Below are 23719 nucleotides of genomic sequence, written 5' to 3' on the forward strand. Positions count from 1 at the left end.
TGCTTTCATTAGAATGCAAGCTCCAGGAGGGCAAGAACATTATCTGACTTATGTACCACTGTGTCCACAGTGCCCAGCAGCTGAATAAATACACGAAGCTAGTCTTCTTCCACTCTCCCATACACCTTTAGCTTGTTTCCATCTCTGTGACACTGCACATGACCTGCCTTCAACCTGCAATATCCTCCAACTTATTCTTTTTTTGTGTTGTTAAACCTCACCCAAGGATATTTTCCCATTGATTTTTATTATTTTTTATTTTTTAATTTCTTTATTGATTAAGGTATTACATATGTGTCCTTATTCCCCCATTACCCCCCACCTCCCATATGTGCCCCTACCCCCTTGTTGTCTGTGTCCATTGATTAGGCTTATATGGATGTATATAAGTTCTTTGGTTGATCTCTCCCTCTTATCCCCACCCTCCCCTACCTTCTCTGTGGTTTGACATTCTGATTGATGTCTCTCTGTCTCTGGATCTATTTTTGTTCATCAATTTATGTTGTTCATTATATTCCATAAATGAGTGAGATCATGTGATATTTATCTTTCTCTGCCTGGCTTATTTCACTTAGCATAATGCTCTCCATCTCCATCCATGTTGCTGAAAATGATAAGAACTCCTTTTTTAGCACAGCGTAGTATTCCATTGTATAGATGTACCACAGTCTTTTAATCCACTTATCGGCTGATGGGCACTTAGGCTGTTTCCAAATCTTAGCTATGGTGAATTGTGCTGCTATGAACATAGGGGTTCATATGTCCTTTCTGACTCATGTTTCTAGTTTCTTGGGATATATTCCTAGAAGTGGGATCACTGGGTCAAATGGGAGATCCATTTTTAGTTTTTGAGGAAACTCCACAAACTGTTCTCCACAGTCCCTGCATCAGTCTGCATTCCCACCAGCAATGCACAAGGGCTCCTTTTTCTCTGCATCTTCACCAGCATTTGTCATCTGTTGATTTGTTGATGATAGCTATTCTGACAGGTGTGAGATGGTACTGCATTGTTGTTTTGATTTGCATCTCTCTGATGATTAGTGACTTCGAGCAGGTTTTCATATGTCTCTTGGCCTTCCTTCTGTCTTCTTTCTAAAAGTATCTACCGTGTTTCCCCCAAAATAAAACATCCTCTGAAAATAAGACCTACTTACAGGTTTCCTTCTGAGTGAAATATAAGGCATCCCCCAAAAATAAGGCCACCCTAGGCTCTGTCTCAGAATGAAAATTAATTTACTGTAAACTGGTCGTTAGGGCCTCCCTGACTGGCATATCTAGCAACCAGTGATGTTAAGGGAGTCCTGACGTCACTGCTGTGTGGAGGCGGAGCAGAGGTCGGAGTGAGCGGTGAGTGGGGTGAGAGGAGTGAGTGGTGAGGGCAGGGCGGGAGAGAGGAGGAGACTTTCGCAGATGTGTGTAGAACAGGAGGATTAGAGCGGATGGGACACAGCAAAGGTGGTGAGTGCTGGTCTGTCTCTGGTGACACTACCTGATGCTCGCGGCCACCCTCATGATGACTGAAGGTTCTCAGTCAGTGGCAGACCCTGCTCCAGCCCAGATCCAGGCCTCAGCAAGCCCAGTGACAGTCCCCAGGCAGGCCCCAGTGGGTAAATATCTGATAAAGGGGTAGGGGGGATGTCTGGTGAAGGTGTTCAGTGGCACAGGGGTGGGGGGAGGGGAATCACTTAAAATGACACAGGAGGATCAAAAGGGGTTACTAAAATGGTAATCCCCCCTCTGATTCTCCTGTGCCATTTTGATTCCCCCCTCTGATTCCCCCTGTGTCATTTTAAGTGATCCTCCTCCCCCCACCTTGGTACATGAGAGATTTGGTCCACTGATTCTGAAAGAAATGGAGTCACAAGAAATTCACCAGGAAATTCAGGAATTGGATTGTTATGATGATGTTCCAGAAGATGATGACATGATTGTCATTGAATAAATGAGTAAATTCTTGATACTATAGGATTCACAGTTTGTCTGGTTTGTGTTGACAACTACCATACTACCATACCGTATACAGGTAATAAGTTTCCTTTATTTTCATTGTTAAATAAATGTGTACCGTATTCTTCTTCATGGAAAAATAAGACATCCCCTGAAAATAAGACCTAGCGCATCTTTGGGAGCAAAACTTAATATAAGACACTGTCTTATTTTCGGGGAAACAGGGTATTTAGATCAGTTGCCCATTTTTTTTTTTTTTTATTGGTTTCTCTTTTGGTTAAGCTGCATGAGTTTCCTGTAAATGTTGGAGATTAAACCCTTATCATTGATATCATTAGCAAATATGTTCTCCCATGTAGTGGGCTTTCTTGTTGTTTTATTGATGGTCTTCTTTGCTGTGCAAAAGCTTTCTATTTTGATGTAGATTGATTTTTAGAGAGTGGAAGGGAGGGGAAGAGACACACATAGAGAAAAACCTCAGTATTAGAAAGATACATCAATTGATTGGCTACCGCAAGTGCCTGGCTAGGACCTGGGATTGAGCTTGCAACTGAGGTACATGCCTTTGACAGGAATCAAACCTGAGACCCTTCAGTCTGTAGGTCATCACTCTATCCACTAGCGAGGCCTCCAACTTATTCTTGACCAATTAATATCTTCTCATTTCCTTCAAATTTAGTTCAAGCCCTAGCTGGTTTTGTTCAGTGGATAGAATGTTGGCCTGCCGACTAAAGAGTCCCGGGTTTGATTCCGGTCAGGGGCACATGCCCGGGTTGTGGGCTCAGTCCCCAGTGTGTGGCATGTGAAAGCAGCCGATCAATGATTCTCTCTCATCATTGATGTTCCTATCTCTCTCTCCCTCTCCTCTCCTCTCTGAAGGAATATATTTAAAATATAAAAATATATTTAAAATATAAAAATACATTTAAAAACAAAACAAAAAACAACTCAGTTCAAGACTCATTGCTTCCGAAACCCCCTGCTCATTACTGACTTCTCACCTGATGTCCTGTTAATCATTGATTCAGTAAGTATACACAGAACCCCTTAGCAATCTTGCAAACAGCTGTTATCACATTATCATGCCTTTGCTTGTATTTGCTTTGTAATCATAGTCATTTCATGTATGTAAGTAAGTTTTGTTCCCGAAGACTGTAAGTTACTCCTGGGTCAATATTGCATCACACTTTATATAATTCCACTAAAGTACTTAGTCCATTTTGGTGCACACTGCCAGCCATAAAGCAGAACACTCCCTTCATAGCTCAGAGAAAATGCAAATAGCTGGAAGTTCATTTTAGGAACAGAGCTAGTCTTTTAAAGAGTTGTTTTGAAATTAGAAAAAGGAGGCATATTGCTTTCCCCTCTTTACTTAAAAAAAAAATCAAAACAACAGCTCCAAAACATTCCTGTGTGTGACAGTAGCAAGAATTTAGCTAGCTATTTCATCATACCTGTGGAAGAATGCACAGAAGATATGAGGTAAGTAAACTGAGGTTAAGATTTTAGATTTAGTTATAAAATTTTTTTTTTGCAGCTTTCAGAATGTAAAAAAGTGCTTCACCTTCAGGGAAATAAAGAATAACAAACAAGAACTATTCACTCCAGGTAAAGAATTTCCACCCTCCAAACTCAAATGGATTGGGCTACTGATGAGATTTTCATGTGTATATTAACTGCTATTCCCCGTGAAACACTATCTGCCAGGGCAATTGGAAAAATGAGTTATTTTGGTATATTTCAATAGGACAAAGTTCTGTGAGATTAAAGGTTGGGGCCAGTATATATTTTACCATAGTTTTATAACTCAGATTAGTAATAATAAATGACCAACACATAATTTTTATTTGGAAAATAAGTTTAATAGGGAAAATACTTTCAACATATTTGTATAAATTAGTATCATAATATTAGACATTTTTTAAATACAAAACAGGCACTATTTGAAAGTACAGTTCTATAAACTTTACAGAATCTCCAAGGTGGAACAATCCAAAATTTGCCTTTTTAAAAATCTGGTAGACATGATTAGCCTAAAGTGTTTGTTGAGTTATTTATAGGTTTTTGTGTGTGTTTTTTTTTTGTTGTTTTGTTTTTTTTTTTTGTATGTGTGTCAAATGCTCAATTTGATCCTTTCTACGCAACTGGGACATCTTCTGAGAATAACTTAAGTTGACTAAATAATTTATTTTCAGGGTAAGCTTGCAAAGCAACTAAAAAAGGCAGAGAATTCAGGCCACTTACACTATACATGACTGCAATTCAAAGGAGGTCTTTTGAGGCATAATTAGGCAGTCATGATAAAAACTGCCTTTCTGAAACAAGATTTAAGCCTAGACTGCTTCAAATTTAGCTAAAGGATAGTTCTACTATGATACTAATAACTTTTAAACATTAAATATTTTCAGTTAGGGAGTAATGGGGGAATAAGGACACATGTAACACCTTAAGCAATAAAGAAATTTAAAAAATATTTTCAGTTAGCTTCTGAGAAGGCATAATTTACACTGTGGAATGTGCACTCATAAGTCAGCAAAACTTATGAGTTACAGAGCAAGTATATTAGGAAGCCTCAGGTCAAATGGAGCAAAACTAAGCTGATGTGGGTTAGTGCAAGCTGTGACTGAGAGCACGACATGGCCTCTGCTCAGCCACTTCAACTACATGTTGCTCTGAGGTGTCATGAGAACGCCCTCTCTTTGGTATTGTGTAAATAGCACATATCATTACTGCTAGCTTTTGTTATAAAATCTGGTGGCATGCCATCAGGGGACGGTCATGTTGGGAAACCTTCCTGAGGTGCAGGTGCTCCCAGGAACATCAATTTGGAGCTCAGAGGTGGCATACAGCCGAGTCTTATCACTTCCAAGAGCAGCAGACAGGAGTACCCTCTCCTCACTCCACAATTGTGCAATTTTGAAGCTAAATTTATCCGTGATTGCAACACGCCTTCGGTCAGTGCACTTCTAGTTCCATTCAGTTTTAAAGAGTTGGTTTTCTAGAATTTAGTTTTCCAGTTTTGAAGAACTTCTTTAATTCCCGTAATTCCTGGGGTTTCAAACTCTGATCTACCCCTGGGGTCAATTTATAGCTCAGAGGAGACACAATGTAACCATTGTGGTAGAGACAGATTCTCTTGCAGAACTCAAAGGTACCAAACATAACTCCAAAATAGGGAACTATCTGTTTAAAATGAAAATGAAAATCATGTTAAAAATCTTATAAGTGTCAATGTGTCTGCAATCAATTTGAGTCAGGGTAAACTGAATTAAAGGCTGTGGATAATACAACATAGTAATTCTTTTTGGGAATCAGAGAAGATAGGGGTGTGGGTGAGGAGTGGCAGAGCAGTTGAAGGGCCTTGGGGAATACAGTTCTGGATTAATATGCAGAACTGACACTTCTTGTCAACATATGCTTGTCTTGACTGAAACCATTTATGTGTCGATTAGTACAAGGTTTAGTCCAGAATTCTTTTTTCCCCCTAATAGAACGTAATATGTGAATTTTTTTCTTTTTTCAATCTTCCCCTGAGCATATGTTTAGAGAGTGGAAGGAAGAAAGAGAAAGAGAGAGAGAGAGAGAGAGAGAGAGAGAGAGAGAGAGAGAGAGAGAGAGACTGACTGCCTCTCGCATGCACTCCCACCAGGGATGAAACTTGCATCTGAGGAATTGAACTCAATTGACCAGGAATTAAACCCACAACCTTTTGGTGTACAGGATGATGCTTCAACCAGCTGAGCCACCTGGCCAGGGCAGTCTAGAGTTCTTAACTTTTTTTTTTTTTTTTTTTTTTTTTGTTATGGAATTTTTTGGGAATACAATAAAAGCTATGGATCCTTTCCCCAGAGAGAGAGGCATATCTGCACACACATCTGCATTTTCCCATATAATTTTAGGATGGAAGGTTAGGTTCCCCTTGGGAGTCCATGAACCCTCATGGTAGGAACCTGTACACTCAATGGTCAGCTCTTCTCGGATGGGGTATCAGATGCCCCAACTCTGCACAGGTTCCTCTCTCTTTAGGGCTGACAGCCAGGCTGCACTTGAGGGCCTTAGGCTACCATCAATGCTAGAGGGGTCATTTTCATGGAAACTGTTCTAGAAGTGGCAACAGAACAGGCTAGAACTATAAGAGGCAGAGAAACAGTAGAGACTGACCACTCTTCTCACCTTCAGTAAGTTGGCTGCCAATCCATTCCAGAGCCCCAGTACCCCATGGGCCTTCACTATCTGCCGGAAGCAGTCCGTGGCTCCTGAGAAATGGACATCTACTCCTCCACCGCGGGGAAGAAAGGGGCTCTGAGCCTGACGGGAAATAGAAGATGGGATGAGGTGATGTAATCACCAGGAAATAAATGTTCTAGTCAAATTAGCCGAGGTCTCAAGTCTGGATTCTGGATGCCATGATTCTGTCCCAGAGGATGGCAAAGAAAGGCTGTAACAGGGTTCTTCTTGTTCCATGGGCTTAAAATGAATATGAACATGAAGTAAAGTCATGGCACATCGCTCACGAATTTGTGGCTTATTTTGCTTAGAAGGAAGCAGCCATTTGGGACAGACTCAACTTTACACTTAACGTTCCTTCCCAACTTATGCCTTTTAGACATGTTCAACACACAACTCCCATACACTTAACCTTTTCAAAGTGCTCCCGTTTACTTGTCTGATACATCCCTTGTTTATTGTTTATTTTTTAAAAATAGTAACAAACTCACAGGTACAAAGACATCAATTTTTGTTATTTTTAAAATGTGTGAGAGAGGGAGGGAGACAGAGGTTTGTTGTTCCACTTATTTGTGTATTCGTTGGTTGATTCTTATATTGCCCTGATTGGGGATGGAACCCATAACCTTGACGTATCAGGATGACAATATTAACAAATTGACCCACCCAACCAGGGTCTCATCCTCTTGTTTAGACCTCTACTGTGGCACAGCCTATCTGGCATGAGTTATTGGGTACAATATCTGGGCTGGCAGCCAATGCACTTAGGGGAGCAGGTACTGGGCCTCCCTCCCTGTTCTAGCTCTTCGGGGCCTAACATACCTCTTTGCACATATCAGGCAACTCAGAAAATGTAAAAACAAAATTCTCCTCAATATCAGTGTCACTAGTAGCCTTTCCCAAATATAACTGTTTACCTGTAACTAAGCTCAAATAAGCTATATGAATAGTCATGAAGTTAAAAAAGATGGCCAATATTTAAAGAGGAAAGTACATTATAAAATATTTACTGAGTGTTAGGTGTCAGGCATTATTACACTGAGTACATGTTCCAGCTCACTTAATCTTCCCAAAAACCTCATGAAATAGGTAATATTGTCTTATTAGCACAATTTTATAGATGACAAAATGGAGTCAGTGAAAGGATAAATCTCCAAAATCACAAATAAGGTATCAACTTGAATTTGGGTCTGTTCAATGTGGAATGAAGCTCTACACCACTAAGCTACCCTGATGCCCAGCACTGAGCATGCTATATTAGCCCTTGATACTCTGCTTACCACATATCAACATTGAATGTGGCTGCCATAGCATGTACACTGAATAAATTCTGGAGCTCATGGTGTGGTGCCTTTACAAGTGTCATCCTAAACTGACATTCACAACACAAAAGAGAGCATGTATTGATAGTTGCTTCCTGCTATTGACTGAATGTTTGTGTGCCCCCACAATATGTTGAAGCCTTAATCCCCAGTGTGATAGTATTTGGAGCTGGAGCCTTTGACAAGTGATTAGGTCATGAAGGTAGAGCCTTCATGAATGGGATTAATGCCCTTATAAAAAGAGACTTAAGAGAGAGGATCTCTCTCACACTACCAGGTGAGGACATAGCAAGAAGGTGGCTGTCTGCAAACCAGGAAGTGGGTTCTTGCCAGACACTGAATCAATCTACTGCCACCTTGATCTGGGACTTCCCAACCTGAGAAATACGTGTTGTTTAAACCATTCAGTCTATGGTATTTTGTTTAACAGCTTGAACTAAAACACACCCCAAAAAAGAAGGAATGGTAAGGCTAAATACCATTGCTTCTCAACCCTTAGTTATATGTTAGACTAACCAGTGATGCTTTTCAAAACCATCCATGGCCCGGCTGGTGTGGCTTAGTGGTTGAATGTCAACCTATGAACCAGGTCACAATTGGATTCCAGGTCAGGGCACATCCCCGGGTTGTGGGCTCAACCCCCAGTAGGGGGCATGCAGGAGGCAGCCTATCAATGATTCTCTCTCATCGCTGATGTTTCTCTCTCTCTCTCCCACTCTGTAAAATCAATCAAAATGTATTTTAAAAAAACAACCATTCATGCCCTAGCTGGTTTGGCTCAATGGATAAAGCGTCAGCCTGCGGACCAAAACGTCCCGGGTTCCATTCCGGTCAAGGGCACATACTTGGTTGCAGGCTCCTCCCTGGCCAAGGCTCATGCAAGAGGCAACGAATCGATCTCTTTCACATGGATGTTTTTCTCTCTTCCATTCTCCCTAAATATATCCTTGGGTGAGGATTAACAACAAAAATAACAAACAAACAAAACCATCCATGATTGGAATCACTCCTAGAGACTGCAATTTACTGACCTACTAGGTTTAGGCATGGAAATCAGCATTTTGGCAAGCTCCTCAAGTGGTTCTGATGTGCAGCCAGGGTTGTTGAGGCCCTCCAAAGCACAGGTCTGCTCAGGGCTCAGACCAAGTTTCCTGGCTTGCTGCTGACATTGAGAGTGCTTGGGAAAAGTACATGGGCCCTAAAGCCCGACTGCTTGGACTGAATCCCTGCTTTGCCACTCACTAGCTCTGTGGCCTTAAGCAAATGCCTGACCTTTCTGAGCTTCAATTTCCTCATCTGTCCAATGGGATAATAATAATACCTACCTTATAGGATTGTTGTTGAAATTAAATGAAATACATACAAAATGCTTAGAACAATATTTGACATATAACAAGCACCAAAAAATAATCACCATTATTAATATCACTAGTGACCCAGAGTGTGAAATCACCAGAAACCCAGGCCCCAGGGAAATCGCATGAGACCAGGGACCCCAGACCCTGTCTCATTGCGAGACCCAGAGTCAAGTCACCGCCCACCTACATGCTTCTGGCACGCAGCCCCACCCACCCACCATGCAAGCCTTGCCACACGCAGCCTCCTGGTGACTTGTCTTTGGTGGTTGTGGCTTTAGGGCCATTGGGTTTTTATAATATAGATTAGTATTTATTATCTAAACTTGGAGAAGAGACAAGTATGCTGAAAACTAAACCAGTCCACTAGACTGGAATGTTAGACTGCCATTTGCCCAAACGGTATCTTACTAGTAAAGAGAAACAAACATGTCAGGCTGCTAGTCACACAGGACCGGAGCTTAAACACTCGCACATGACCCCAGGCAATTATCCCATAGTATCTAGTTTAGTTCTATAGATCCCAGGATGGACATTCTGCTTTGTTTCCCCTTTGAAGTTTGTTACTATTTTGCTTAGAAGACTAAAAGTGAAGGTAACAGTAGGATTAAAAATTGGTAAAATATTTCTAAAACGTAACAAACCAACTGACAAAATTATATTAAATAATTTGTAAAACAATCAATAAATAGTATAAAAGAAAGTACACTATAAAATATTTTTAAACTAAAATGATAAAATGCAGTCAATTGCAATTCATACTCAATATGTACTAACCTTTGATAGCATTGTAAACTTTCTTTTTTAGTTTTCAGTATATTTTTCTGTTTATTTCTTTTAAAAAATCTTTGTTGAGAGTATTACAGATGTCCCCCCTTTCTTCTCCCTTGTTCCCCATAACTACTGTTCCAACCCCACCCCAAGCCTTCACCACCTATTGTCTGTGTCCATGGGTAATGCATGCTAGTATATGCATATAATTATTTGGTTAATGTCTTCCGCTCCTTCTCCCCCCGAGATTTGACCATCTGTTCCATGTTTCCAGGGCATGCTGCTTTTGCAACATAGCACCATCTGAAAAAAATCAGAGGGAACAGGTCCTATTCCTGGCTCTGCCACTATCTATATAACCTTGACCAAGTCGTTTAGTTCTTTGAATCTAAGTTTGTTCACATGTCAAGTGAGGAAATTGGAATTAAATGACCTTGAATGCCCTTTCTTGATTCTATCAATATAATCCATGCTGTTGCTCCTACTCTACGTTTCTGACATTAAGCCTTCAAACCTGCCATTTCCTCTGCCTAGCTGAGTCTCTCTTACTGATCAGAATACATATCACTTCTTCCAGGAAGTCTTCTCAGATCCCCAAAGTCAGGAGCCTAGTAAACACATTTGGTCACCCTGTACTTCTCCTTTACGGCATGTGACACACTCTGTAATGATTTGGTGTATAATTATTTCTTTCATGTGTACTGCCCCTGATAACCCTGGCCTCCTGAGCTGTAAATACCATGAGGGCAGTGACCATGTCTGCCTTGTTTGTGGTTTTATCCTCAAAGCCTACCAACATGCCTGGCATGCAGCATGTGCTTAATACATATTCGGGGAAAGAAGAAGCAAACTTGCAGTAGATCACAATAAAAGACAAATACTTCAAAGAAAGCCAAGCATTTGATGGTTTCTGTGATAAACTTCACAGAGGCCTTCCAGCAGAGGTAACATTTCAGGCTGTTCATTTTTTCCATGAGTACTGAAATAAAAAATATTTTAAAAAATATATAAAACTCATACCCTTTGACCAAAGCAACCCTACTTCTAGAAATTTATTCTACAGATATATTTGTCCATGTGAGAACTGATGTATTTTTTTGGTATTTATTTTTGTATTGTCTAAAGTTTTATGTAAGTTTTCTTTTTCCTCAATTAACTCCCCCCAGCCATTCTCATGCCAGGCAAGCTCCCATGGCCCCAGTGTCTGTGTCCATTGGTTATGCTAATATGCATGCGTACTAGTCCTTTGGTTGCTCTCTAACTCCCCCCTCCCTGCCATTTGTCTCTGGATCTATTTTTTTTTTTAATATATTTTATTGATTTTACACAGAGAGGAATTGAGAGGGACAGAGAGTTAGAAACATCAATGAGAGAGAAACATCGACCAGCAGCCTCTTGCACACCTCCCACAGGGGATGTGCCCGCAACCAAGGTACATGCCCTTGACCGGAATAGAACCCGGGACCTTTCAGTCTGCAGGCCGACGCTCTATCCACTGAGCCAAACTGGTCCCGGCTGGATCTATTCTTGTTCATCAAATTACGTTGATCATTATATCCCACATATGAGTGAGATCATGTGATATTTATCTTTCTCTACTGGCTTTTTTTGCTAAGCATAATGCTCTCCAGGAGAACTGATGTATTTTATAAGGACTTTAAAAAAATATATTTTATTGATTTTTTTACAGAGAAGAATAGAGAGCCAGACACATCGATGAGAGAGAAACATCAATCAGCCGCCTCCTGCACAGCCCCCACCGGGGATGTGCCTACAACCAAGGCACATGCCCTTGACCGGAATCGAACCCGGGACCTTCCAGTCCGCAGGCTGACACTCTATCCACTGAGCCAAACTGGTTCCGGCTCTAAGGACTTTTGTTGCAGCATTATTAGTAACACCAGAAAATTGGAAATAAATTTAATGTCCACTAATACGGGTATAGTTAAAGAAACAGTACATCTATTATGCTAAGTGAAACAAGTCAGATAGAGAAAGACAAATACTGTGTGATTTCACTTAAAAAAACAACAACCAGAGACAAATTCATAGATACAGAGAACATTTTGATGGTTGCCAGATGGGAGGGGGATTGGGAAGATGGATAAAAAGGGGAAATGGCTAATATCCATAACAGTGACACCATCAGAATGCTGGTGTGTGTGTGGAGCAACTGGAACTCTCATTCATTGCTGGTGGGAATGCAGAAAACAGTATAGCCTCTTTGGAATACAGTTTGGCAGCTTCTTACAAAATGAAACATTATGTTAGATCTTGGTATTTACACAAATAAGTTGAAAAGTTATGTCCATACAAAAACCTGCACATGGATGTTTATAGCAGCTTTATTAATAATTATCAACGCTTGGAAACAGCCATGATGTCCTTGGTTGTCCTTAGGTGAATGGATAAATAAACTGTGGTACATTCAGACAATGGAATATTATTCAGCATGAAATAGAAATGAGCTGTCAAGCCATGAAAAGACACAGGGAGAACTAAAATGCATACTACTATGAAAAAAGCCAATCTGGGTGCCACTATAGAAAGCAGTATGGAATTACCTCAAACAATTAAAAATGGAACTACCATATGACTTAATGATTCCACTTCTGGGAATATATCTGAAGAAACTGGAAATACCAATTTGAAAGAATATATACACCTCTATATTCATTGCAGCGATATTTACAGTAGCCAAGATTGGGAAGCAGCCCGTGCCCATCAGTAGATGAGTGGATTAAAAGCTGTGGTACACCCTAGCTGGTTTGGCTCAATGGATAGAAGAGTGGCTTGTGGACTGAAGAGTCCCAGGTTCGATTCTGGTCAAGGGCACATGCCTGGGTTGCGGGCTCAATCCCCAGTAGGGGGCATGCAGGAGGCAGTCCATCAATGATTCTCATCATTGATGTTTCTATCTCTCTCCCCCTCTCCCTTCCTTTCTGAAATCAATAAAAACATTTTTTAAAAAGCTGAGGTACATTTACACAATGAAATACCACTCAGCCATAAAAAATAAGGAAATCTTACCCTTTGCAATTGCATGGATGGACCTGGAGAGTGTTATGATAAGTAAAATAAGCCAGTCCATGAAAGAAAAGTACCATACGATTTCACTTATATGTGGGATATAATGAACAAGATAGACTAACAAACAAAATAGAAACAGTCTCAGATACAGAGAACAGAATGACAGCTGTCAGAGGGGAGGGGAGTTGGGAGGCTGGGAAAAAGAGGTGAAGGGATTAAGCAAAAATCACACATAATTCATAGACACAGACAATAGTATGGTGATTACCAGAGGAAAGTGGGCTACGGGGAGGTAGAAGAAGGTAAAGGGGGAAGGGGGAAGAATAAATGATGATGGAAGGAGACTTGACTTGGAGTGGTGAACACACAATACAATATACAGATGGCATATTATAGAATTGTACACCTGAAACCTATATAATTTTATTAACCAATGTCACCCCAATAAATTCAATAAAAAAAAGAAATGATTTGCCCTAACTGGCTTGGCTCAGTGGCTAGAGTGTCAGCCTAGCCACTACAGTATAAAGATCAGTGATTGCCATGATTTGGGGGAGAGAGGAAGGGTGAATAGGCAGAGCAGAGCATTTTTAGGGCAGTGGAAATACTCTGATATTATAATGAAAGATGCAGGCCACTATTAGACATGAGCAGAGAAAGGACAATGGGCCAGGTATAGAAGCTCACCAGGGCAGAAAGCTCCGGATGCCTAGCAAAACTGGGAAAACAAGAACCTTGCCCCCAGGGTAAACCTTTTCTCAGTCATGCAGTTTGGGCCCCTGATCTTTCATATCACTGGTCAGGTAGTTTAGACCCTCTGACCTTTTCCTCTCTACAGATAACTTCTAGGCCTCGGTTGCTTTTCAGCTCCAGGCCCAAAAAACCAGACAAGTGGCTCTGTGGCTGCCTCAGGACCAGCTACATTGACTAATAATCCCCTGCCCTGGCACCGACCAATCAGTAGAGACCATGACCCTGAGAAAGCACACCTGGAAAGCTGATATTATATTGAGACCCACTCTGAGGACTCCCCTAAGATTTCCACCTGCAAAAGAGAGATAAATATGCTCAGGGAAAGACCCCATGTGAGCTCTCCCTCCAAGAAGCATGACTGTGCCAATCCCCCACAGGCACATATTCCCTAAACTGTATGGGACCCCATGAGACTTGCAACCAGGGGAGTAATGGGGAGTGACAGCTTGTCCCAGGCTAACTCTCTGAACCTGTCTGCAAGGCCCCCTTCTCTGACTTCCCAGTGAGCCAAAGCAGCCCAGCCTAGGCTCTCCTATTGCTTCTTCTATGCCCTTCATTGTTTCATTGTTCTAGGTATATTTTTGCTGTCATCATGGACCCAGTGCCCTTTGACTCAGTGCTGTGTAGCCCTTCCTTTTGGATATCTCCATCTTTCAAACCTTTTCCTTAATTAAGTTCAATTTTCTTTAATCACTGTCTGAGATGGCTATTTTGCCTGCCCACACATCACAGACTTAACTTTTCAGTCATTATACATTTGTCCAAAGCCATAAAATGTACACAACCAAAAGTGAGCCCTACAGTTAACTATGGACTTTGGGTAATTGTGATGTGTCTATATAGGTTCCTCAATTGTAACATGTAGCCATTCTGGTGGAGGATGTTGGTAATGCATTGTATGGGCAGTGAGTGTGTGGAGAATCTCTGTAGCATCTTTTCCATTAAAAAACATTTTGAATTAAAGTAAATTGGAATACAATATTGTATTCATTTCTGGTGTACAACATGATGATTTGAAATTTATATACCCTACTAGAGGCCTGGTGCACAAAATTCATGTGGGGTTTGTGTGTGTGTGTGACCCAGCCCAGTCTGCACCCTCTCCAATCTGGGAACCCTCGAGGGATGTCCAACTGCCTGTTTAGACCCAATCCCACTGGTGGGATTGTGCCTAAATGGGCAGCTAGACATCCCTCTCATAATCCAGGACTGCTGGCTCCCAACTGCTCACCTGCCTGATTGCCTTATTGCCCTTAACCGCTTCTGCCTGCCAGCCTGATCACCCCCTAACCACTCCCCTGCCAGCCTGATCGAAGCCTAGCTGCTCCCCTGCTGGCCTGATTACTCCTAACTGCCCTCTCCTGCCTGACTGGTCACCCCTAACAGCCCTCCCCTGCAGGCCTGGTTGCTCCTAACTGCCCTCCCTTGCAGGCCATCTTGTGGTGGCCATCTTGTGTCCACATGGGGGTAGTCATCTTTGACCACATGGGGACGGCCATATTGTGTGTTGGAGTGTCAGTCAATTTGCATATTACCTTTTTATTAGATAGGATGTTGTGATCACCATATGTCTATTAATCATCAATCACTGTGCAAAGTTATTACAATATTACTGGTTATATTCCCTGTGCTGTACATACATTACATTCCCATGGCTTATTTGTTTTACAACCGGACGTTTGTCCCTTTTATTCACCTTCTTCTTTTCACCCATCCTGCACCCCTTCCTGTCCATTTTGAGGTCAACCTAAAACTGTTTTTTTAAATATAAGTTTAAAAAGGCATTTAAAAAGAGAGATAAAAGAAAGAAAAGAAAAGTAAAAGAACCTGCTAGTTGGAGCAAACAGGAGCTCGGAACCCTTTGCTTGTTATTTGGAAATGACATTATCTTCTGTGGACATATAGGATACAAGCCGGAGATGAGGCTGTCCAATTCCCAAACCATCTGAGGGCACACCTGCCTGGAAGGCAGTTGTGGTGGGAGGCTTTTGTCATTTGGTAAACCCCCAATTATCAAACAAAGAAAGCCAATCATATTGAAGTAAAAGAACCTTTTTGTACTGTAAACCACATGGCCCAAGTTTCTTTGGGCAGAGCCAGGTGCTCAGAGCTGGGACACACTAAGGCTCTGCAGTGGGGATGCCCATAAAAGTGGGTGTAGGCAGCTGCCCCCAGCATGGCCTGCCTCAAAGATACTCTCCATCCTGGCTGAAGTTGGAGCCTCGTGGTTCAGCAGCAGGCTAGAGGGCTGACCAGCTGCTCAGAAAGCCCGGGCTAAGGGAGGGGGGAGTAAGCAAATGGACAGCAGGTTAGTATTCTGCTTGGAAAGAGAAGACAAACAGTCTGTTCCTGTGTGATGGTGGGGGGTGGGGTGGGGAAACAAATAGTGCAGCTGGGCCAGGCTGGAGAAAGCAATTAAGATGCAAGTGAGGGAGCTGCTGCAGCTGCCCAGGAGGAGGCCAGGGGAGATCAGGCAACAGTTGCTGGAAGAGCTAACTTTTAGCGTCACCTTGATTGGAGTGTGATCCACCAGGAAGGGTGAGGGAGCAGATAGGGAAGATGACAGTTTTCAGGAGACTGAGAATGTACAGATAGGTGCATTACTTGTACATGGTGATCTCTAGGTAAATGCCTGTTAAAGGAACTCAACAAATGAATAACTCTCCTACTATCCCTGCTCATTGTTATCTACAGAGTTGAAGGTCTTTTGAGGTTTTGTGATGTTAACTCGTTTGTGTATTCATAGCAATTATGGGGAACATAGAAACACATCTGGGCCAGCTTTTATCATTCTAATCAGGCCTTCAATGCCATGCATAGATTCTGAAGAGATGCTTTAAGAACAATAGAAACAGCACCTCGGCTTTATTGAATATTTATTCATGAATAAATATCATGTGCCTGGCTCTGTATCTGCATTAACCAAATTCAATGTCCTTTCTCGGTACATGAGCTAGGAACTCTGCTTTTCCCCGTGGTGAGGAAGATGAGGCTCAGAGAGGGTTCCTGGCTTACCCACGTCCATGCAGGAGTAAGGGCAGAGTTGGCGTCCAAAGTCCACACTCCGGACCATGAAAATACTCTACTGATTAAACCTTTAAACCATAACCAATATACATATGTATGGACACAGACAATAGAGTAGTGGAGGTCTGGAGTGGGGCAGAGGCTGGGTGGAGGGGGGAAAAAGGGAGACATTTGCAATCCTGTCAACAATAAAAAATAGCTGAAACCGGTTTGGCTCAGTGGTAGAGCGTAGGTCTGCAGACTGAAAGGCCCCGGGTTCGATTCCGGTCAGGGGCATGTACGTTGGTTGCGGGCACATCCCTGTTAGGGGGTGTGCAAGAGGCAGCTGGTCGATGTTTCTCTCTCATTGACATTTCTAGCTCTCTGTCTCTCTTCCTTCCTCTCTGTAAAAATCAATAAAATATATTTAAAAAAAATAAAAAAATAAAGGGGAGATATCAGCCCAAGGACTGTGTGCATGCATATAAGCCTAACCAGAGGTCATGGACAACAGCGGGCGGGCATACATGGGGAGGGGTTTTGGATGGGAATAGGGGGATGAGGACAATTATGTGACACCATAATCAATGAAGAACTTTAAAAAAAAAATAAAGTACAAATGAGAAGTTAAAGGATGTCCTGAAAAGTGGGTGTAGGCAGCTTCATCAGCGTGGCCTGCTGACAAGGTACCCTCCATCCCATTTCTAGAAGTGGCTTGAGGCCAGCAGGGGAGGGGTTTGAAAGCTCTAGGCATCTTCTGACAGCAGCTGCAGATGACTGCTCACAGTTGTGGGTCTTTCTCAGCTGACAAGCAGGCCTTTTCTGGCACCTTTGTTTCCCTTTCCCTGATCTCTCTCTTCATCCCCATTTTGAGGTGGGCTGGAAGTGGAGAGAGGGGTAAGCTCCCATCTTAGCTGCTATTACTTTTTTGCTGGGGCTGAAAGAAGTCTGCTTAGGACATTTTGATTCCCAGATTTTATCTCTTCAAAGGAGTAGGCCAGCCCAGGTCAGGAGAAAAGGGCAGAGTGATTTGACAAAGAGTGGAATGAAGGTTCCTCCCTGCATTTCCTGCCTTGCCTTCTAGGCACAGTCTTGTTTTCATGGTCAACAACTGCCATCCCTACTGTATTTAGGGCATTCTATATCTTTTGAAAAAACCCCAAAAGGGAGCATTTTCCTTTCCCCATATTTTAACCATGATGCTCAAACAAAGCCAACCAGCCTAAGGAACACCTAGACTTCTACCTGGCACTGAAATGTGACTTTTTTCTCTCAGACTGCCAAGGCAATGCCACTGGCCTCTGACTTAGGCAGAAGTCAGTCCCCAAAGGGGCCAGACCCCAAAGTAAAATGACAGCAAGGAGCTGACCAAAGCTGGGCTCTTGCCTGTTTTTGAGATTACACACTATTTTGTGGTGTTTTTTTCCAACTGCTTTTGCAACTGTGAGGGGAAGCAGAGTTTGCCACCCCAAAATATGCTTCTTGGGATATTAATTATTTTAAGCTGGTTATTAAAAAACAAAGGACTCAGAAAGTACCTTTGACCCTCCCCCTAATCTGCCTAAAGGAATTCAGATAGAAAAATCTGCTTAAAGAAAGGGATTATCGCCTTAGCATCATAATAGGAACTAAATGTGGCAGTCTGTTAGACTCCTATATGTGCGTCCCATTGTTTCTGGGTGGCCAAGAAACAATTTTTCTCCACATTTGCTCCTTCTTATCTCCTTATGAATTGCCTACTTTTCTTTTGAAGTTCCAGACCCCTACTCCCCTCTCCTTAGTCCAAAATGGCACATGAACCTCAACTGCCCAGCTGTCCTCAGGTCTCACATTCTGAGGGAACCCCTGTATGTACATATGTAATACATTTTCTCCTGTGAATCTGTCTCATGTTGATTTGATTATTAGTCCAGCCAGAACTTAGAAGAGTAGAAATAAAACTATTTTTCTGCCCCACACTGTGAGCTCCTAATTCTCAAGGTCAGGTTTTCTTCTCCCTCTTTCACTACTCCCAAGCCTCAGGCAAAATAACTGGAAAATAAAATGAACTGATTACTTAGGATCTAGGAACAAATCCTTGTATTTCTTCCGGTGGATGAAGCACAGGCCTGAAGAAGGAGACAACTGAATTCAATCCCAGCTCCACCACTTGCTAGCTATGTGACTATTAGGCAAGTTACTTACCTTCTCTGTGCCTCATTTCCTCATCTAGAAAATAGGAATCATAACAATACTTACTTATTTTATAGGGTCTATAAAGAGGGTGGAATGGGATAATAATCTGCCTTGTCATATTAAATGACCAATAAATGGCAGGTACGTTATTATAATTTTTGAATCCTAGGGAACACTCTCCTTTCATTACCTCCTCCTGACATATTTTGTCCCTGTCCTTACCCCTGACAAAAGCACCCCACCAAGGAAAGCACAGATTTAGACACATTCGTTTACATCAGGTCACAATTACTGAAATCAAGAAACTAACAAATACAAATTCTAAGATGCTAGGATTTGTCAAGCACTTCTAGGCACCATACAAAGTGGTGGGAGGTTGCATTGAAGAAGAGGTGCATATCCAAATGGTTTCATGATTTTTCTCTGGGTCCTTTCAACAATTTGCCTATCTTCAAATGCTAATAGCTGTTTGGGCTGAGATAAACAGAACGAGAAAGCTAAGGTAGGAGATGGAAGATAGTGCATTATCAGAGCGAGGATTATAGGCAGGGGACTAGCAGAGGCTTCCTTAGAGCAGGCTGTTCTTACCTTCCTCAGGGGTAGGGACAAGCACACAGACTTGGAGTTCACTCAGCAGCAGCTAAGGTTCGATTCTGTACTCACAGTGACATCCCATAAGCCGGCCCTGAGCTCCATTCATTTTTAAACAAGTATCAAGTGCCTGCTACAAGAGGCAACATACTGTGAGGATATACAAATGTGTAAGACATGCTTCCCAAAGGCAAAGAGCTGTGGAGGGAATAGTGACATAGAAGATCATAACACAACGAAGCATGTTTCATGGGCCTGAGAGAGCTACAGTGAGAGTATGCTATGTGCATTCAGGAGGAGACTCCTGCTGCAGGAGGTGAGAGAAGACCTCAAGGCGTGGCTTTGACAGGGTGGAGAAACAGAGTAATGATGTAGAAATGGGAGCAGTGGAGGCATGTACAAAGTGCTTTGAAAATTCAGTTGGCTGGGTCAAAGGGCACACAAGGCTAGTAGCATCATTTAAAAGGGGTTATTCACCCACAAAACTCCCACAAAATAACAGTGCCCTTGGGGGTAGGGTGGGGAATGACAGTGAAAATGCAGCGTCTTCAATTTTATTGCTAGAGCACATTGTTAGTTAACTGGCTTTTCCTGCTTCACAATGCCCTCTGCAGTGGTCTGGCACACCCCCATTGCCACTCTGCAAAGGCAAAACCCCCGCCTTTATCCATCAGGACGGGGTAGCTGACTGGGGATGAAAAGCCAACTCATCTGTCAAACAAAAGCAACACATGTGTGCTATTTTAAGTCAGAAGAGACAGCAACCACTGAGGCAAACCTTAGTTGAGCCTTTAAGGAGATGGAGCCAGAGGTGCCTGAAATGGGAAATACACTTATTCTTTAGGGGGTTGGGGAAGGTGGACTGAGATAATTTTGATTGAATTGGAGGTCTGAAAAGAGCAGAGGTTATTGAAAGGGGTGCTTTATTTAACCCAGGCAGAATTTTCCCAATTTTATTTGCCAACATTAGGCAATTGGGAGATTTTATATAAAAATATGGATTTCAGGCACTTTTCTAAATGGCATTCGTGCTTTGGAGAAGGAGAGCTTGCCACCGCCACCGCTGGCTCACTTCATTCCTTCCTGCTGTTCACATTTAGATGCTAATCACATTTTGTGAGCACAGTGTCTTGAGCTCTCTTAGCTCTCCGGAATGCTTTTACAAGCCAAAAGCCTGATGGCTCAGAACACACTTGATAGCTTATTCTTTAGGGGGCAAGTGTATGCTATTTAGGTTTCCTTATTTTCTCTTTTTTCATGTTACTTCCAAGTTCTTATTAACGTTTGATTTTGCAACTCCTCATATAGAGGGCCTCCGTGCCATGAGGGTGGCACAATTGGTAAGGGCAGCATGCCAGGCCCAGGAACTCAGTCTTTGTTCTCTAGGGGCAAAAAAGAAGGACAAAACACAGGCAGATCTTAAGAAAATTAGTCTGGAAGAAGCTATGGACTGGCTTGCAGGGACTGAAATTACTATTGGCCCTGGAAGCACACTATCTGGTCTTAAATTTCAGCTCAGTGACTGGGTAGGTGAACTCCGGCAGGCTACAGAAGCTCCCACTGCCTTGGTTTTATCATCTGTAAAATGGGCTTGAGAGGAACAGTACACACCCTATAGGGTTGTTGTAATGATGAAATAAGATACTGAGCATAAAGATCTTATCACAGTGCCTGGTACATTATTGCTCCGGGATCTTTTTTAGAATCAACCCTGGAGGCCAATTAGAGGATTACTGCAATAGCCTGGTATGAACTGATAAGTCCCCAGATTTTCGTGGGGGCATTGGGAGTGTTGGGAATGAAGAACCAACTGACCTCAAGGTTGATTGGGGGTTGGGGAAGAAGCAGCTCAAAGATAACTTGTGGATTTCCAGCCTAGGTAATGGGGAATGATTGCATTGAAATGGAAAACTCTGGGAAGACATTTTCATAGGAAGGGAAGTTAGTTTGATATATATTCAGTTAGAGGTGCCAGTGGAGAGGTGGTAGCCAAATAGTGATGCCCAGCAATGTGGGAGCAGGGATGAAGATGTGGATTTGAGCATGAGAAACCACATGTGGGGAAGGGGCGCTCTGGGAGGGCCTGGCAAAGCAATAGTGTTCAGTTGACCAAAGACAGCCCGAGGCATTAAGCATCTGGGGCAGGCTCAGCATCTCTGTTTGAACAGGCCAGGGCCTACCTTCACTCAGGTATTGTGTGTATTCTGCTCGGTCAGCTGTGCCACTCAGAGACTACCTTTGTCCTTCATCGTATGCGCTTTCAGTTCAAATGCTGACCTGGCCCAATCCTGCTTACCTTGTGAGCTTGATGGGGCCAAAGTCCCCTTGGGTGTAAAGCAACAGGCTGACATTCAGTTTTATATTTGATGAAACGGAGTCACCTAATACAGGCAACGGAGGGGGGGGGGTGTTGTAGGCACAGTTGTGGGGGGACCAAGCTCGTGCCTGGTGCCTCCCTCCTGATCCTCTCAAGGAGATCCCATGTTCTTAGCTGCTCCCTAGATTTTCAGGGCAGTCTGTCTCCCTCTCTCCTCTGCATGTGCCTGTCCAGAGAACCATTTGCTCAGGAATTCCAGGTCCTTATTAGGAGTCTACAGATTAGCCAGATAAATTAATTCCCATCAATATTTTACCCTTTACTCTCTCAATACACTAAGTGTTGCCGACCTCTTCAGGCCCAGGCTCTGAGCCAGGTATGGGAGTTTAAAGATGAAAAGGCCAGGCCATACCTGGAAGAGCTGGAAGTAAAATGCACTGAAGTGTGGCCATGAGATTTCAGGCAGGGTGCTTTTAGGGTACGTGAAAGCGCACCAGGTGGGGGGCACAGAGGGCTGACCCACCCCCCTTCCCACCAGAAACCATGCCATCAAAACATGCACATGCACAATTTATTTACCTCTCCATTCTCTAGCATGTCAGCCAGGAGCCAGGGCAAGAAAAAGAAAAAGGAATAAAATAAGTGTAAGCACAGTGAAGGAAGAGCTCAGCTGATTAAACAAGACTTCTGATTATTGTCATTAATGTTCAAGAGAATTCCAATTTGATGCGGCATTAAACAGGCAGGTGTGTAAAACTATATTAGGAGGAGCCATTCAAACAAAGGGGCCAGTCAGTGTCGGGGTTGACCAAATTCCCTGGCCAACAGGTTATGTAACGGACACCTGACATGGATTTGCTTCCTCCAGGCAGTGCAGCAAGGAAAGCCGATGGAATGCAAATGTTCTCACTAAACGTGCTCAGGTAAGAGCAGCCTGGCTGCCCTGCAAAGCTTCTTCCTTAGAAATTCTGCTGGCCCTAGGAGACCATAAAAGTTCTCTTTTTTTGGAGAATTTGGATTGTATGCTTTGCAGGAAAAAACAACTCCAGCAGAATGTAGAGTTTGTTGTTTCTAGAGTCTTATCTTCCAAACTGAAGGTGTATTTCGAGCAGGGATTAAGAGGTTGTTAGTGGACAGAGATCACTAGATCCATGGCTCTAATACCCTCAGATAGTGCTCAAATACCCTGCATTTACTGCAGCGACATCTTTTGGCCAGAGAAAGCAATGCATGTTTACATTTAAAAAAGCATCTGGTTCAGTGGTTCTCAACCTTTCTAATGCAGTTGACCCTTTACTACAGTTCCTCATGTTGTGGTGACCCCCAACCATAAAATTATTTTCGTTGCTACTTCATAACTGTAATTTTGCTACTATATGAATTGTAATGTAAATATCTGTGTTTTCCGATGGTCTTAGGCTCTACATTTTGAGAACCGTTAGCAGGGTCGCCCAAGACCATCGGAAAACACAGATATTTACATTACTATTCATTAACAGTAGCAAAATTACAGGTATGAAGTAGCAACAAAAATAACTTTATGGTTGGGGGTCACCACAACATGAGGAAACTGTATTAAAGGGTCGAGTGGCATTAGAAAGGTTGAGAACCACTTTCTGGTTCTATTTTGGGGATTCGTTTTTTCTAAAGTAGAGTAGACAAGGTATTATTATATTTATTAACCCCTATTAAATAACACTTTGACCACAACCCTAAAATTTCTTTTATATATCTTTGTGTGTTTTTCTTCTTTTAATCCTCACTTGAAGATATTTTTCCATTGATTTTTAAAAATATATTTTATTGATTTTGTACAGAGAGGAAGAGAGAGAGATAGAAACATCGATGAGAGAGAGTCATCGATCAGTTGCCTCTTGCACACCCCCTACTGGGGATATGCCCGCAACCAAGGTACATACCCTTGACCGGAATCGAACCCAGGTCCCTTCAGTCCCCAAGCCGACGCTCTATCCATTGAGCTAAACCGGTCCTGGCTGATTTTTAGAGAAAGTGAGAGAGAGGGGGAAAGACAGAGAAATATCGATGGGAGAGAAACACATTGTTTGGTTGCCTCCTGCATGAGCCCTGACCAGGGCCTGGGCTGGGCAGGTGCCTGCAACCAAGATACGTGCCCTTGACTAATCAATATGTTTCTCTCACATCGATGTTTCTCTCTGTCCTTCCCTCTCTCTTTCACTCTCCCTAAAAACAAAAACAAAAACAAA

At 42.5% G+C, this 23719-nt stretch overlaps 1 protein-coding gene across 2 annotated transcripts in view; it reads right to left on the reverse strand.

The window, feature by feature from the left end:
• Positions 1-4421: 4421 nt before the first annotated feature.
• SLC25A43 (solute carrier family 25 member 43) overlaps positions 4422-23719 on the reverse strand; it is a 35032-nt gene continuing 15734 nt past the window's right edge. The window contains exons 4-5 of one of the 2 annotated variants that reach the window (XM_036443501.2): positions 6121-6255; positions 4422-5130 (exon numbers count right to left, since the gene is read on the reverse strand). In XM_036443501.2, the coding sequence (XP_036299394.1) occupies positions 4930-5130; positions 6121-6255 (336 nt within the window). In that variant the 3' untranslated portion in view covers positions 4422-4929. The remainder of the gene's footprint in view (positions 5131-6120; positions 6256-23719) is intronic. The other variant, XM_036443503.2, reaches the window with a different exon arrangement.

The sequence above is a fragment of the Pipistrellus kuhlii genome, unplaced genomic scaffold (assembly GCF_014108245.1).
Source record: "Pipistrellus kuhlii isolate mPipKuh1 unplaced genomic scaffold, mPipKuh1.p scaffold_m20_p_19, whole genome shotgun sequence".
Taxonomy (NCBI): domain Eukaryota; kingdom Metazoa; phylum Chordata; class Mammalia; order Chiroptera; family Vespertilionidae; genus Pipistrellus; species Pipistrellus kuhlii.